Source organism: Oncorhynchus kisutch, linkage group LG18, assembly GCF_002021735.2.
Source record: "Oncorhynchus kisutch isolate 150728-3 linkage group LG18, Okis_V2, whole genome shotgun sequence".
In the NCBI taxonomy this organism is placed as follows: domain Eukaryota; kingdom Metazoa; phylum Chordata; class Actinopteri; order Salmoniformes; family Salmonidae; genus Oncorhynchus; species Oncorhynchus kisutch.
Window position 1 is genome coordinate 5,923,407 of NC_034191.2, and position 16,631 is coordinate 5,940,037.

Below are 16,631 nucleotides of genomic sequence, written 5' to 3' on the forward strand. Positions count from 1 at the left end.
ACTTCCAACAACACTGTACCTGTCTCGATACCACAGAACATGAGGAAACTTCCAACAACACTGTACCTGTCTCGATACCACAGAACATGAGGAGACTTCCAACAACACTGTACCTGTCTGGATACCACAGAACATGAGGAGACTTCCAACGACACTGTACCTGTCTCGATACCACAAAACATGAGGAGACTTCCAACAACACTGTACCTGTCTGGATACCACAGAACATGAGGAGACTTCCAACAACACTGTACCTGTCTGGATACCACAGAACATGAGGAGACTTCCAACAACACTGTACCTGTCTGGATACCACAGAACATGAGGAGACTTCCAACAACACTGTAACTGTCTGGATACCACAGAACATGAGGAGACTTCCAACAACACTGTACCTGTCTGGATACCACAGAACATGAGGAGACTTCCAACAACACTGTACCTGTCTGGATACCACAGAACATGAGAAGACTTCCAACAACACTGTACCTGTCTGGATACCACAGAACATGAGGAGACTTCCAACAACACTGTACCTGTCTGGATACCACAGAACATGAGGAGACTTCCAACAACACTGTACCTGTCTGGATACCACAGAACATGAGGAGACTTCCAACAACACTGTACCTGTCTGGATACCACAGAACATGAGGAGACTTCCAACAACACTGTACCTGTCTGGATACCACAGAACATGAGGAGACTTCCAACAACACAGTACCTGTCTGGATACCACAGAACATGAGGAGACTTCCAACAACAACGCACCTCTTTCTTGTCTCCACTCTGCTCCGCTATGAGCTGGTCAAACACCAACCCAAACTCCTCGTGGATCTTCTGCATCTCATTGATGTGACTGGCCACCTTGTTCATGGCCTTCATAGCAACTGGACAGGATGTAGAGAGAAGAGGAACACTATTATACTAAACCTAAGCCTTCTGCTTCCCATTGATAAAATAATAATATATATTTTCAAATGTATATTTATTGTCACATATACCTCCCTCCCTCCCTCCCTCCCCCCCTCCCTCCCTCCCTCCCTCACTCCCTCCCTCCCTCACTCCCTCACTCCCTCCCTCATTCAGGTGATAGTGTTCTTCACTGTCAGGGTCCGTCAGTGAGTACAGCTCTCTCAGTAGTAGTGGGTACTATAGGACACACCCCTCCCTCCTCCTACAGCTCTCTCAGTAGTAGTGGGTACTATAGGACACACCCCTCCCTCCCTCCTACAGCTCTCTCAGTAGTAGTGGGTACTATAGGACACACCCCTCCCTCCCTCCTCCTACAGCTCTCTCAGTAGTAGTGGGTACTATAGGACACACCCCTCCCTCCCTCCTCCTACAGCTCTCTCAGTAGTAGTGGGTACTATAGGACACACCCCTCCCTCCTCCTACAGCTCTCTCAGTAGTAGTGGGTACTATAGGACACACCCCTCCCTCCCTCCCTCCTCCTACAGCTCTCTCAGTAGTAGTGGGTACTATAGGACACACCCCTCCCTCCCTCCCTCCTCCTACAGCTCTCTCAGTAGTAGTGGGTACTATAGGACACACCCCTCCCTCCCTCCTCCTACAGCTCTCTCAGTAGTAGTGGGTACTATAGGACACACCCCTCCCTCCCTCCCTCCTCCTACAGCTCTCTCAGTAGTAGTGGGTACTATAGGACACACCCCTCCCTCCTCCTACAGCTCTCTCAGTAGTAGTGGGTACTATAGGACACACCCCTCCCTCCCTCCCTCCTCCTACAGCTCTCTCAGTAGTAGTGGGTACTATAGGACACACCCCTCCCTCCCTCCTCCTACAGCTCTCTCAGTAGTAGTGGGTACTATAGGACACACCCCTCCCTCCTCCTACAGCTCTCTCAGTAGTAGTGGGTACTATAGGACACACCCCTCCCTCCCTCCTCCTACAGCTCTCTCAGTAGTAGTGGGTACTATAGGACACACCCCTCCCTCCCTCCTCCTACAGCTCTCTCAGTAGTAGTGGGTACTATAGGACACACCCTCCCTCCCTCCCTCCTCCTACAGCTCTCTCAGTAGTAGTGGGTACTATAGGACACACCCCTCCCTCCCTCCCTCCTCCTACAGCTCTCTCAGTAGTAGTGGGTACTATAGGACACACCCCTCCCTCCCTCCTCCTACAGCTCTCTCAGTAGTAGTGGGTACTATAGGACACACCCTCCCTCCCTCCCTCCTCCTACAGCTCTCTCAGTAGTAGTGGGTACTATAGGACACACCCCTCCCTCCCTCCCTCCTCCTACAGCTCTCTCAGTAGTAGTGGGTACTATAGGACACACCCTCCCTCCCTCCCTCCTCCTACAGCTCTCTCAGTAGTAGTGGGTACTATAGGACACACCCCTCCCTCCCTCCCTCCCTCCCTCCCTCCCTCCCTCCTCCTACAGCTCTCTCAGTAGTAGTGGGTACTATAGGACACACCCCTCCCTCCCTCCCTCCTCCTTCCTTACCATTCAGGTGATAGTGTTCTTCACTATCAGGGTCCGTCAGTGAGTACAGCTCTCTCAGTAGTAGTGGGTACTTCAGAACTCTCTGAATGGGTTTGATCAGGTAGGACTCCAGGGTTGATGAGTGTTGCTGTTTCGGGTTCCTCTCTTCCAGAAACGCCTTGAAGTCTGCATCGGTCTTAGCTAGATGCAATGAGAGGGGGGGGGGGGGGGGGGGTTTACACAGGTAACCTCCAAACGTTTCAGAAGAGCTGGACAATGGAATAAGATCCAACAGAAAGAAGCCCCCTGACTGTCTGCTGGTACCATACTGTTATGTGATCTGTTAATAAAGGCCATACAAGAACAACACTTTCTCTTCTGTCTTAGCTGGAAGCAGAGGAGACTTTAATACACAGCCAACACATTCTGTTGTAGCTATGAAGAGGTCATTCAACACTGTCCTAAGAAACACATAATGTTATAGCTATGAAGAGGTCATTCAACACTGTGGATGGTGTATCAATACACCCAGTCACTACAAAGATACAGGTGTCCTTCCTAACTCAGTTGCCCGGAGAAGAAGGAAACCGCTCAGGGATTTCAACATGAGGCCAATGGTGTCTTTAAAACAGTTACGGAGTTTGATGACTGTGATAGGAGAAGACTGAGGATTGGTCAACAACATTATAGTTACTCCACAATACTAACCTAAATGACAGAATGAAAAAGGAATCCCGTACAGAATAAATATATACCAACAAGGAATTAAAGTAATACTGCAAAACATGTGGCAGAGCGATTTAGATTTAGTTCCTGAATACAAATGTTATGTTTAGGGGCAAATCCAATACATTACCGAGTACCACTCTCCATGTTTACATGCATAGTGGTGGCTGCATCATGTTATGGGTATGCTTGTAATCGTTAAGGACTGGTGAGTTTTTCAGGATAAAAAATAAACCGAATGGATCTAAGGACAGGCAACATCCTAGAGGGAAAACCTGGTTCAGTCTGCTTTTCCACCAGACACTGGGAGATGAATTCACCTTTCAGAAGGACAATAACCTAAATCACAAGGCCACATCTACACTGGAGTTGCTTACCAAGAAGGCAGTGAATGTTCCTGAGTAGCCGAGTTACAGTTTTGACTTAAATCGACTTGCAAATCTATGGCAAAACTTGAAAATGGTTGTCTAGCAATAATAATAACAGGAAAATAATGCACAATACAGGTGTTCAAAGCACTTAGATACCAGGAAGACAGACAGCTGTAAATCGCCGTCAAAAGGTTTTCTAACATGCGTTGACTGTGAATACATATGTAAATTAGATATATTTTTCTATACTCCGTTTTGCACACACATTGTTAGAAACATGTTTTCACTGTCATTATGGAGTATTGTTTGTCGATGAGTGAGAGAGAAACATCTATTTAATCCCTTTGAATTCAGGGCTGTAACAACAAAAATGTGGAATAAGTCAAAAGGGGGTATGAATACTTTTCTGAAGTCACCAGGGCCCATAGAGAATGGTCAAAAGTAGGGCACTACGTAGGGAATGGTCAAAAGTAAGGCACTACGTAGGGAATGGTCAAAAGTAGGGCACTACGTAGGGAATGGTCAAAAGTAGGGCACTACGTAGGGAATGGTCAAAAGTAGGGCACTACGTAGGGAATGGTCAAAAGTAGGGCACTACGTAGGGAATGGTCAAAAGTAAGGCACTACGTAGGGAATGGTCAAAAGTAGGGCACTACGTAGGGAATGGTCAAAAGTAAGGCACTACGTAGGGAATGGTCAAAAGTGGGGCACTACGTAGGGAATGGTCAAAAGTGGGGCACTACGTAGGGAATATTTTTTTTAAATGTACCTTTATTTCAGTTAAGAAGAAATTCTTATTTTCAATGATGCTCTAGGAACAGTGGATTAACTGGTCTAGGAACAGTGGGTTAACTGGTCTAGGAACAGTGGATTAACTGGTCTAGGAACAGTGGGTTAACTGGTCTAGGAACAGTGGGTTAACTGGTCTAGGAACAGTGGGTTAACTGGTCTAGGAACAGTGGGTTAACTGGTCTAGGAACAGTGGGTTAACTGGTCTAGGAACAGTGGGTTAACTGGTCTAGGAACAGTGGGTTAACTGCCTTGTTCAAGGTGCAAAACGACAGATTTGTACCTTGTCAGCTCGGGGATTTGAACTTGTAACCTTCCGGTTACAAGTCCAACACTCGAACCACTAGGCTACCTGCCCCCCCACATGCTGGCACGTGGGACACGAGCCCATCTCTCTGTAGTGCAGGGTGGGTCAGTGGAAACACCAGAGGTGCCAGGAAGGAAATAGTTCAGGTTCGAACTGTCATATATACACCCTTTACAAGCAGCTAGGACACACACACACATAACACACACACACACACACACAAACCACGCACCAACTGTGTTTAACTCACCCTTTACGAGCACCTTAGGGACTTTGGTGTGGCTGGCGCAGAACGCACTGTAGATCTTAAACCGATCTGCATAGTACAGGAAGGAACCTCCTAGAGAAAAGAGGATTTTCTGACAAGGAGAGGAGAGAGTCGTGGTTAAACAATGTGTTTTGGTAGCAGAGGACAGTTAATGGAGAGGAGAGAGTCGTGGTTAAACCATGTGTTTTGGTAGCGGAGGACAGTTAATGGAGAGGAGAGAGTCGTGGTTAAACCATGTGTTTTGGTAGCGGAGGACAGTTAATGGAGAGGAGAGAGTCGTGGTTAAACCATGTGTTTTGGTAGCGGAGGACAGTTAATGGAGAGGAGAGAGTCGTGGTTAAACCATGTGTTTTGGTAGCGGAGGACAGTTAATGGAGAGGAGAGAATCGTGGTTAAACAATGTGTTTTGGTAGTGGCCAGGCAATTAAAATGGTAGATGTAGGTTTGACAGTCAGTTGATAGATTTCTGTCCTCGAACCAGGCAGGCTGTAATCTAGGCAGGCTGTTCTTTTGTAATCTAGGCAGGCTGTTCTTTTGTAATCTAGGCAGGCTGTTCTTTTGCAATCTAGGCAGGCTGTTCTTTTGTAATCTAGGCCGGCTGTTCTTTTGTAATCTAGGCCGGCTGTTCTTTTGTAATCTAGGCAGGCTGTTCTTTTGTAATCTAGGCAGGCTGTTCTTTTGTAATCTAGGCAGGCTGTTCTTTTGTAATCTAGGCAGGCTGTTCTTTTGTAATCTAGGCAGGCTGTTATTTTGTAATCTAGGCAGGCTGTTATTTTGTCATCTAGGCAGGCTGCTATTTCGTCGATCCAGGCAGGCTGCTATTTTGTACCTTGAACTGGTCCACTCTCTCCAGCTTCTCCAGGTCTGGGACCAATCTGGTCCCGTCTTCTAGAGTCTTCAGGAATTCCACCTGGAACTCAACCATCTCAGGCAGGTTCCCAACCAGAATGTCCAGCTGGAGCCGCACAAAAGGAAGGAGGGAAATATATTATTTCACAATATAATCAACTAATTACAACTCAAGTGCCTTATTACAGTGAGAGGGGGGGGGGGGGGGGCTGCATCCCAAATGACATCATATTCTCTATATAGAGCACTACTTTTGATGAGAGCCCTATGAGCCCTGGTCAAAAGTAGTGCACTTGATAGTAGATAGGGAGCCATTTGGGCCGCAAGTAGTGAGGGTGTTGAAGTGAGGCGATCCTATTAAAAGCACCGAAACCATCTGTGTTCCAGTCTCAGCCTCATAGTTATCCCTGTCTGTTCTCTCATCTAAAACCTCCTCCTAGTCGCTCTTCCTCTCGCCCTTCCTCTCACACACAGTACAGTCTGTACATGATTACGCAACAGCCATTCTATGAAAAAACATGTTTTTAGCACCAAAGACATTTAAAAAGGCAGCACCAGTACCTCTCCCTCTCTCACCATGTATCATACCTCATCCTGAGTGAGGCACGTCAGTACCTCTCCCACCATGTATCATACCTCATCCTGAGTGAGGCATGTCAGTATCTCTCCCTCTCCCACCATGTATCATACCTCATCCTGAGTGAGGCACATCAGTATCTCTCCCCCTCTCACCGTGTATCATACCTCATCCTGAGTGAGGCACGTCAGTACCTCTCCCTCTCCCACCATGTATCATACCTCATCCTGAGTGAGGCACGTCAGTATCTCTCCCACCGTGTATCATACCTCATCCTGAGTGAGGCACGTCAGTATCTCTCCCACCGTGTATCATACCTCATCCTGAGTGAGGCACGTCAGTATCTCTCCCACCATGTATCATACCTCATCCTGAGTGAGGCACGTCAGTATCTCTCCCCCTCCCACCGTGTATCATACCTCATCCTGAGTGAGGCACGTCAGTATCTCTCCCATCGTGTATCATACCTCATCCTGAGTGAGGCACGTCAGTATCTCTCCCACCGTGTATCATACCTCATCCTGAGTGAGGCACGTCAGTACCTCTCCCTCTCCCACCGTGTATCATACCTCATCCTGAGTGAGGCACGTCAGTATCTCTCCCTCTCCCACCGTGTATCATACCTCATCCTGAGTGAGGCATGTCAGTACCTCTCCCTCTCCCACCGTGTATCATACCTCATCCTGAGTGAGGAATGTCAGTACCTCTCCCTCTCCCACCGTGTATCATACCTCATCCTGAGTGAGGCACGTCTCCTTCTGCAGTGGGGTTAAGTACCTCCCGATGAGACAATTGAGATCCTGCAAGACAAAGAGTGATATTCAGATTTGATTAAAGTGCTAGACTCACACACACGCTCAAACACCCATTGAATGGGATAGTGCAGACACATACACGCACACACACACACACACACACCAACCGTTGATTGGGGTGGTGGATGTCATCTCATGGATATGTACACCCACGGAGAGGGAGAATAGAAAACACTCTGGCTTAAAACACACTTATGACAACAAGTCATTAAGTCCTCAAGAGGTACTATAAACTGGCACGCACAGTGTTGAATTAAAATAACACTGTTCCTAATCACATGTACACACATATATACACATCCTTTATTCTCTGGGTCTCACACTGACTGAGTTTGTTTGGTGTATTATGACATCTCCGTCACGATATCTCCGTCACGATATCTCCTTCACGATATCTCTGTTTCTACTTAGATCAGATAAATACACTACATGACCAAAAGTATGTGGACACCTGCTCGTCGAACGTCTCATTCCAAAATCATGGGCATTAATATGGAGTTGGTCCCCACTTTGCTGCTATAACAGCCTCCACTCTTCTGGGAAGGCTTTCCACTAGATGTTGGTACATTGCTGCTATAACAGCCTCCACCCTTCTGGGAAGGCTTTCCACTAGATGTTGGTACATTGCTGCTATAACAGCCTCCACCCTTCTGGGAAGGCTTTCCACTAGATGTTGGAACATTGCTGCTATAACAGCCTCCACTCTTCTGGGAAGGCTTTCCACTAGATGTTGGTACATTGCTGCTATAACAGCCTCCACCCTTCTGGGAAGGCTTTCCACTAGATGTTGGAACATTGCCGTGGGGACTTGCTTCCATTCAGCCACAAGAGCATTAGTGAGGTCGGCACTGATGTTGGGCGATTAGGCCTGGCTCGCAGTCAGTGGTCCAATTCATCCCAAATGGGTTCGATGGGGTTGAGGTCAGGGCTCTGTGCAGGCCAGTCAAGTTCTTCTACACCGATCTCGACAAACCATGTCTGTACAGACCTCGCTTTGTGCACGGGGGCATTGTCATGCTGAAACAGGAAATGGCCTTCCCCAAACTGTTGCCACAAAGTTGGAAGCACAGAATCGTGCAGAATGTCATTGTATGCTGTAGCGTTAAGATTTCCCTTCACTGGAACAAAGGGGCCTAGCCTGAATCATGAGCCCCAGACCATTATTCCTCCTCCACCAAACTTTACAGTTAGCACAATGCATTGGAGCAGGTAGAGTTTCTCCTGGCATAGAAGGCGTTTCAATACCACTCCAGCTTGGTGATCAGATTACATATATATTATATACATATATAGGGATATTTAATATCCCTCTTTCTAGTTAGATCAGATTACATACGTATTGAGATCTGTTTCTAGTTAGATCAGATTACATACGTATTGAGGTCTGTTTCTAGTTAGATCAGATTACATACGTATTGACCCCCTTCTCCCACAAACACCCCCCCGACCCCCTTCTCCCACAAACACCCCCCCGACCCCCTTCTCCCACAAATACATCCCCGACCCCCTTCTCCCACAAACACCCCCCGACCCCCTTCTCCCACAAACACCCCCCGACCCCCTTGTCCCACAAACACCCCCCGACCCCCTTCTCCCACAAACACCTCCCCGACCCCCTTCTCCCACAAACACCCCCCCGACCCCCTTCTCCCACAAACACCCCCAACCCCCTTCTCCCACAAACACCCCCCCGACCCCCTTCTCCCACAAACACCCCCCCGACCCCCTTCTCCCACAAACACCCCCCCGACCCCCTTCTCCCACAAACACCCCCCCGACCCCCTTCTCCCACAAACACCCCCCCGACCCCCTTCTCCCACAAACACCTCCCCGACCCCCTTCTCCCACAAACACCCCCCCGACCCCCTTCTCCCACAAACACCTCCCCGACCCCCTTCTCCCACAAACACCTCCCCAACCCCCTTCTCCCACAAACACACCCGACCCCCTTCCCCCACAAACACCCCCCCGACCCCCTTCCCCCACAAACACCAAACACACAGCAGAGATGTAGTACTGCTGTTACTGACTTTGACATAGGTGCGTTCCGTCTCCACCAGCTCACAGATTACTTTGCGTAGCTTGTCGGCGTCGGAGAGCTGGCGGCTGGCGGTGCCGGTGGCAGGGGGACGGAAGGGCGAGTCCAGGCTGGGGGATGAGGAGGTCGTGGCACACTCAGACGGATTCATATCATGGAGACTGCGGCAGAATGCTGCGACCTGCTCTGTACTCTACAGAGAGAGGTAGAGAGAGAGAGGGCAAGAGAGAGGCAGGGAGAGAAAGAAATAGGGAGAGGTAGAGAGAGAGATAGAGAGATGGATGGTGGATGGATGGAGAGGAGCGAGAACGAGGGAGAGAGACAGAGTGAGAGACAGATGAGAGGAGAGAGATGAGAGATCGAGGGAGGGACAGAGGGTGATAAGAGGGAGAGGGAGAGAGAGAGAGAGAGGAGAGGGTGGGATGAGAGATGTAGAGAGAGAGCGGAAGAAGGATGAGAGGAGAGATGTAGAGAGAGGAATCGAGAGATGTAGAGAGAGCGGAAGAGGAGGGATGGATGGAGGTAGAGAGAGGAATCGAGAGGAGAGAGAGAGAGGGTGGGATGAGAGGAGAGATGTAGAGAGAGAGCGGAAGAGGAGAGATGGAGAGGTAGAGAGAGAGAGGAATCGAGAGGAGAAGAGGAAAGGTATGAGAGAGGTAGAGAGAGAGATGGTGGATGGATGGAGAGGAGCAAGAATGAGAGATGAGAGAGACAGACGGAGTGAGAGACAGATGAGAGGAGAGAGATGAGAGATCGAGAGAGAGATAGAGATTGAGAGAGAGATAGTGAGATGAAAGAAGTAGAGAGAGGGATGGAGAGGAGAGAGGGAAGTGAGAGCAGAGAATTTTTAATTGGCAAGAAACACACAGATTTCTTTCCTCAGGGCCATGGGGTTAGGACAGGGATGCAGCTTAACGCCCCCCCCCCCCCCCCCCCCCCCCAAACAGTCTGCAGCACTCGGCCTCACCTCACTGGACTAGGAAACGTTTGCCGATGATCTGGTGCTTCTGTCCCTACCAACTGAGCAGCACCAACAGGAGCACCTAGAATCTTCTGCACAGATTCTGTCAGACCTGTCAGTGAATCATAGTAAGAGAGTGTTCCAAAGAAGTTCTAGTTGCTAATACCACAAAAACAAATTCTATCTAGGCACTGTTGCCTTAGAGCACACAAAGAATTACACCTACCTCCTAAACATCAACCCCACAGGTAACTTCAACATAGGGACGGCAGGGTAGCCTAGTGTTTAGAGCGTTGGACTAGTAACCGGAAGGTTGCAAGTTCAAACCCCCGAGCTGACAAGGTACAAATCTGTCATTCTGCCCCTGAACAGGCAGTTAACCCACTGTTCCTAGGCCGTCATTGAAAATAAGAATTAGTTCTTTAACTGACTTGCCTAGTTAAATAAAGATAGAAATTTAAAAAAAATAGCTATGAAAGATCTAAAGAGTCAAGGCAAGATGGGCCTTCTATGCCATCAAAAGGAACATAAAATTCAACATCCCAATTAGGATCTAGTAAAAAAATAAATACTTGAATCAGTTGTTTAACCCATTGTTGGTTGTGAGGTGTGGGGTTCCACACATCAACCAATTATAGACAAAATGGGACACACACCCAATTGATGCATGCAGAATTGTGCAAAAATATACTTTGTGTACAACGGAAAAGCCCAAACAATGCAGAGCAGGGCAGAATTAGGACTATACCCACTAATCATCAAAATCCAGAAAATAACTGTTAAATTCTTCAACCACCTAAAAGGAAGCAATGCCCACACATTCCACCACAAAGCCCTCACCTACAGAAAGATGAACCTGAGCCCCCTTAAAAAGCTGGTCCTGGGGCTCTGTTCACAAACAGACACCACAGAACCCCGGGGGCTCTGTTCACAAACAGACACCACAGAACCCCGGGGGCTCTGTTCACAAACAGACACCACAGAACCCCGGGGGCTCTGTTCACAAACAGACACCACAGAACCCCGGGGGCTCTGTTCACAAACAGACACCACAGAACCCCGGGGGCTCTGTTCACAAACAGACACCACAGAACCCCGGGGGCTCTGTTCACAGACAGACACCACAGGACAGCAACACAATTACACTCAACCACATCACGGGAAAGCAGAAAGATAACTATTTGACAATCAACCAATCAACCAAAGAAACAGTGCATATTGGAGTGATATCTGTCCCTAAACAGAGAGTACACCGTGGCAAAATACCTGACCACTGTGACTGACACCAAATTAAAGAAAATCCTTGACTATGTACAGACTCCGTGAGCATTGCCTTGCCGTAGCAAACAGACAGACCTGGCTCTCAAGAGAACACAGGCTATATGCACACTGCCCACAAAATGAGGTGGAAACTGAGCTACACTTCCTCACCTCCTGCCAAATGTATGACCCCATTATTTCCCACAGATCACACAGACCCACAAAGAATATCAAAACAAACGGACGAGAGGAGAGGAGGGGAGAGGTGAGAGGCAGGATTGGAGAAAGGACAGGAGAGGGAGAAGAGGCGTGGGAGAATGGATAATTTGAACTTCTGTCTATTTTTGGCCTGTCATAACAGTCAGTCTCCTTCTCCTTTTCTCTTTCTGTCGCATCTCTTTTGATGTATTGATCTCTCTCCTCCCCTGTGTCTTCCTCCTACTGATGGCTGATGTATTGATCTCTCTCTTCCCCTGTGTCTTCCTCCTACTGATGGCTGATGTATTGATCTCTCTCTTCCCCTGTGTCTTCCTCCTACTGATGGCTGATGTATTGATCTCTCTCTTCCCCTGTGTCTTCCTCCTACTGATGGCTGATGTATTGATCTCCTCCCCTGTGTCTTCCTCCTACTGATGGCTGATGTATTGATCTCTCTCTTCCCCTGTGTCTTCCTCCTACTGATGGCTGATGTATTGATCTCTCTCTTCCCCTGTGTCTTCCTCCTACTGATGGCTGATGTATTGATCTCTCTCTTCCCCTGTGTCTTCCTCCTACTGATGGCTGGTGTATTGATCTCTCTCTTCCCCTGTGTCTTCCTCCTACTTATGGCTGATGTATTGATCTCTCTCTTCCCCTGTGTCTTCCTCCTACTGATGGCTGATGTATTGATCTCTCTCTTCCCCTGTGTCTTCCTCCTACTGATGGCTGATGTATTGATCTCTCTCTTCCCCTGTGTCTTCCTCCTACTGATGGCTGATGTATTGATCTCTCTCTTCCCCTGTGTCCTCCTCCTACTTATGGCTGATGTATTGATCTCTCTCTTCCCCTGTGTCTTCCTCCTACTGATGGCTGATGTATTGATCTCTCTCTTCCCCTGTGTCTTCCTCCTACTGATGGCTGGTGTATTGATCTCTCTCTTCCCCTGTGTCTTCCTCCTACTGATGGCTGATGTATTGATCTCTCTCTTCCCCTGTGTCTTCCTCCTACTGATGGCTGATGTATTGATCTCTCTCTTCCCCTGTGTCTTCCTCCTACTGATGGCTGGTGTATTGATCTCTCTCTTCCCCTGTGTCTTCCTGATTGTTGGTGTATTGATCCCTTCAGATCATCAAAAACCAAAACAATACATACACACCTCCTGTTGATGTGCATTGTTGGGATATCTTCACTTAGGGCAGAAATAGACGGGTTGGTTGATAAGCAACAAAACTGGCGAGTGCTCAACTATGGGGCAAAACAGACAGGGCTGGCTTAGATCGTTGACACTACAGGGCAAAACAGACAGGGCTGACTTAGATCGTTGACACTACGGGGCTGGCTTAGATCGTTGACACTACGGGGCTGGCTTAGATCGTTGACACTACGGGGCTGGCTTAGATCGTTGACACTACGGGGCTGGCTTAGATCATTGACACTACGGGGCTGGCTTAGATTGTTGACACTACGGGCCAAATAAGACGGGGCTGGCTTAGATCGTTGACACTACGGGGAAAAACAGATGGGGCTGGCTTAGATCGTTGACACTACGGGGCAAAACAGACGGGGCTGGCTTAGATTGTTGACACTACGGGCCAAAACAGACGGGGCTGGCTTAGATCGTTGACACTACGGGGCAAAACAGACGGGGCTGGCTTAGATCATTGACAACATGTCAATATACTTCGTCTCCAATGTTAATAGAAAACATTTTCAAAATGAGCACTTGTCTCTCAAATACATTGTTACAGTTGTTGGTTAGCTCGCTATCACATTTTTTGCCATAGACTTGACATCAGTCAAAACACCTCAAAACAAGACAACAAGAACCAGAACAATCTAGCTGAAACAAGTCATCTAAGATTCCTCACATGCAACTTCTTGTCATTGTTGCTAGGTAACCCCCCCCCCACCAAATATATATATACATATCACGCCTTGTTACTGTTACCAAGCCCATCAAGGCCCTGATTGGTGAACCACATCACGCCTTGTTACTGTTACCAAGCCCATCAAGGCCCTGATTGGTGAACCACATCACGCCTTGTTACTGTTACCAAGCCCATCAAGGCCCTGATTGGTGAACCACATCACGCCTTGTTACTGTTACCAGGCCCATCAAGATCCTGATTGGTGAACCACATCACACCTGGTTACTGTTACCAAGCCCATCAAGGCCCTGATTGGTCAACCACATCACGCCTGGTTACTGTTACCAGGCCCATCAAGGCCCTGATTGGTGAACCACATCACGCCTGGTTACTGTTACCAGGCCCATCAAGGCCCTGATTGGTGAACCACATCACGCCTTGTTACTGTTACCAAGCCCATCAAGATCCTGATTGGTGAACCACATCACGCCTGGTTACTGTTACCAGGCCCATCAAGGCCCTGATTGGTGAACCACATCACGCCTGGTTACTGTTACCAGGCCCATCAAGGCCCTGATTGGTGAACCACATCACGCCTTGTTACTGTTACCAAGCCCATCAAGATCCTGATTGGTGAACCAATCACGCCTGGTTACTGTTACCAGGCCCATCAAGGCCCTGATTGGTGAACCACTGATCCAGTACGAGCTCTTTTTGTTTGCCGGCAAGATCAGGGACACTCACACATACACAGTGCTTTTAGCACAGTGTTTTCAACTTTTATATTTGACATACACTATTACATTGTGCATCTTCATTTATACAGTAATTATGATTCAATAGGTCCTCACCTGGGATTTGAACTCACGACCTCGTGATTAAAAGGCATTCAGACCTTCCTGCTACACGCCACTGTGTCAGTTTAAGTTAATTTAACTATTCTCTCATCAATTGATTTGATTGGCTTATTTCACCAATTTAAGGGCTTTCTGTTTACATTTTCTACTGTTGGTGGACCATGTATGTTATTAATGTCATTACTTGGCAACAGTTACAACACAACTATCTGATCCAATTCAAAATAGTTTCTCATTGAAAAGATGGGAAAAATATATATTTAAAAAAATTAAAAAATATATACAAAAAAATAAATTGGTAGAATTCTAGAGAGAGAGTTCTCTTTGAGACGCTCAGCTCTCGTCCTCCTGAAATCCACACCGCGTATACCATGTAGAAGCAACAGGCGTCTCTGATTAGGAGTGACGTCACATCAGCTCTCGTCCTCCTGAAATCCACACCGCGTATACCATGTAGAAGCAACAGGCGTCTCTGATTAGGAGTGACGTCACATCAGCTCTCGTCTTCCTGAAATCCACACCGCGTATACCATGTAGAAGCAACAGGCGTCTCTGATTAGGAGTGACGTCACATCAGCTCTCGTCCTCCTGAAATCCACACCGCGTATACCATGTAGAAGCAACAGGCGTCTCTGATTAGGAGTGACGTCACATCAGCTCTCGTCTTCCTGAAATCCACACCGCGTATACCATGTAGAAGCAACAGGCGTCTCTGATTAGGAGTGACGTCACATCAGCTCTCGTCTTCCTGAAATCCACACCGCGTATACCATGTAGAAGCAACAGGCGTCTCTGATTAGGAGTGACGTCACATCAGCTCTCGTCCTCCTGAAATCCACACCGCGTATACCATGTAGAAGCAACAGGCGTCTCTGATTAGGAGTGACGTCACATCAGCTCTCGTCTTCCTGAAATCCACACCGCGTATACCATGTAGAAGCAACAGGCGTCTCTGATTAGGAGTGACGTCACATCAGCTCTCGTCTTCCTGAAATCCACACCGCGTATACCATGTAGAAGCAACAGGCGTCTCTGATTAGGAGTGACGTCACATCAGCTCTCGTACTCCTGAAATCCACACCGCGTATACCATGTAGAAGCAACAGGCGTCTCTGATTAGGAGTGACGTCACATCAGCTCTCGTCCTCCTGAAATCCACACCGCGTATACCATGTAGAAGCAACAGGCGTCTCTGATTAGGAGTGACGTCACATCAGCTCTCGTCTTCCTGAAATCCACACCGCGTATACCATGTAGAAGCAACAGGCGTCTCTGATTAGGAGTGACGTCACATCAGCTCTCGTCTTCCTGAAATCCACACCGCGTATACCATGTAGAAGCAACAGGCGTCTCTGATTAGGAGTGACGTCACATCAGCTCTCGTCCTCCTGAAATCCACACCGCGTATACCATGTAGAAGCAACAGGCGTCTCTGATTAGGAGTGACGTCACATCAGCTCTCGTCCTCCTGAAATCCACACCGCGTATACCATGTAGAAGCAACAGGCGTCTCTGATTAGGAGTGACGTCACATCAGCTCTCGTCCTCCTGAAATCCACACCGCGTATACCATGTAGAAGCAACAGGCGTCTCTGATTAGGAGTGACGTCACATCAGCTCTCGTCCTCCTGAAATCCACACCGCGTATACCATGTAGAAGCAACAGGCGTCTCTGATTAGGAGTGACGTCACATCAGCTCTCGTCCTCCTGAAATCCACACCGCGTATACCATGTAGAAGCAACAGGCGTCTCTGATTAGGAGTGACGTCACATCAGCTCTCGTCCTCCTGAAATCCACACCGCGTATACCATGTAGAAGCAACAGGCGTCTCTGATTAGGAGTGACGTCACATCAGCTCTCGTCCTCCTGAAATCCACACCGCGTATACCATGTAGAAGCAACACACGTCTCTGATTAGGAGTGACGTCACATCAGCTCTCGTCTTCCTGAAATCCACACCGCGTATACCATGTAGAAGCAACACACGTCTCTGATTAGGAGTGACGTCACATTGACGTTTTTTCAATCTTAACTAATGACATGCCACCGATCTTGAGTAAAGCCAGAGTGTGTCTATGTATGCGGATGACTCAACACTATACACGTCAGCTACTACAGCGACTGAAATGACTGCAACACGTAACAAAGAGCTGCAGTTAGTTTCAGAATGGGTGGCAAGGAATAAGTTAGTCCTAAACATTGCAAAAACTAAAAGAATTGGGACTAATCATTCATTCAAGTAGGTCTGGGCATGGGTGATGTGGATGTTTGTGTGATGCTTGTACATGGATGTTTGTATTGC

General features: G+C 48.0%; 1 protein-coding gene across 1 annotated transcript in view; it reads right to left on the reverse strand.

Moving 5' to 3' along the window:
* LOC109879675 (T-lymphoma invasion and metastasis-inducing protein 1) overlaps positions 1 to 16,631 on the reverse strand; it is a 129,468-nt gene that overhangs the window by 18,401 nt on the left and 94,436 nt on the right. Inside the window, exons 17-22 of the mRNA XM_031796303.1 lie at positions 9,176 to 9,376; positions 7,062 to 7,130; positions 5,734 to 5,859; positions 4,887 to 4,995; positions 2,465 to 2,644; positions 772 to 890 (exon numbers count right to left, since the gene is read on the reverse strand). Of these exons, the coding sequence (XP_031652163.1) occupies positions 772 to 890; positions 2,465 to 2,644; positions 4,887 to 4,995; positions 5,734 to 5,859; positions 7,062 to 7,130; positions 9,176 to 9,376 (804 nt within the window). The remainder of the gene's footprint in view (positions 1 to 771; positions 891 to 2,464; positions 2,645 to 4,886; positions 4,996 to 5,733; positions 5,860 to 7,061; positions 7,131 to 9,175; positions 9,377 to 16,631) is intronic.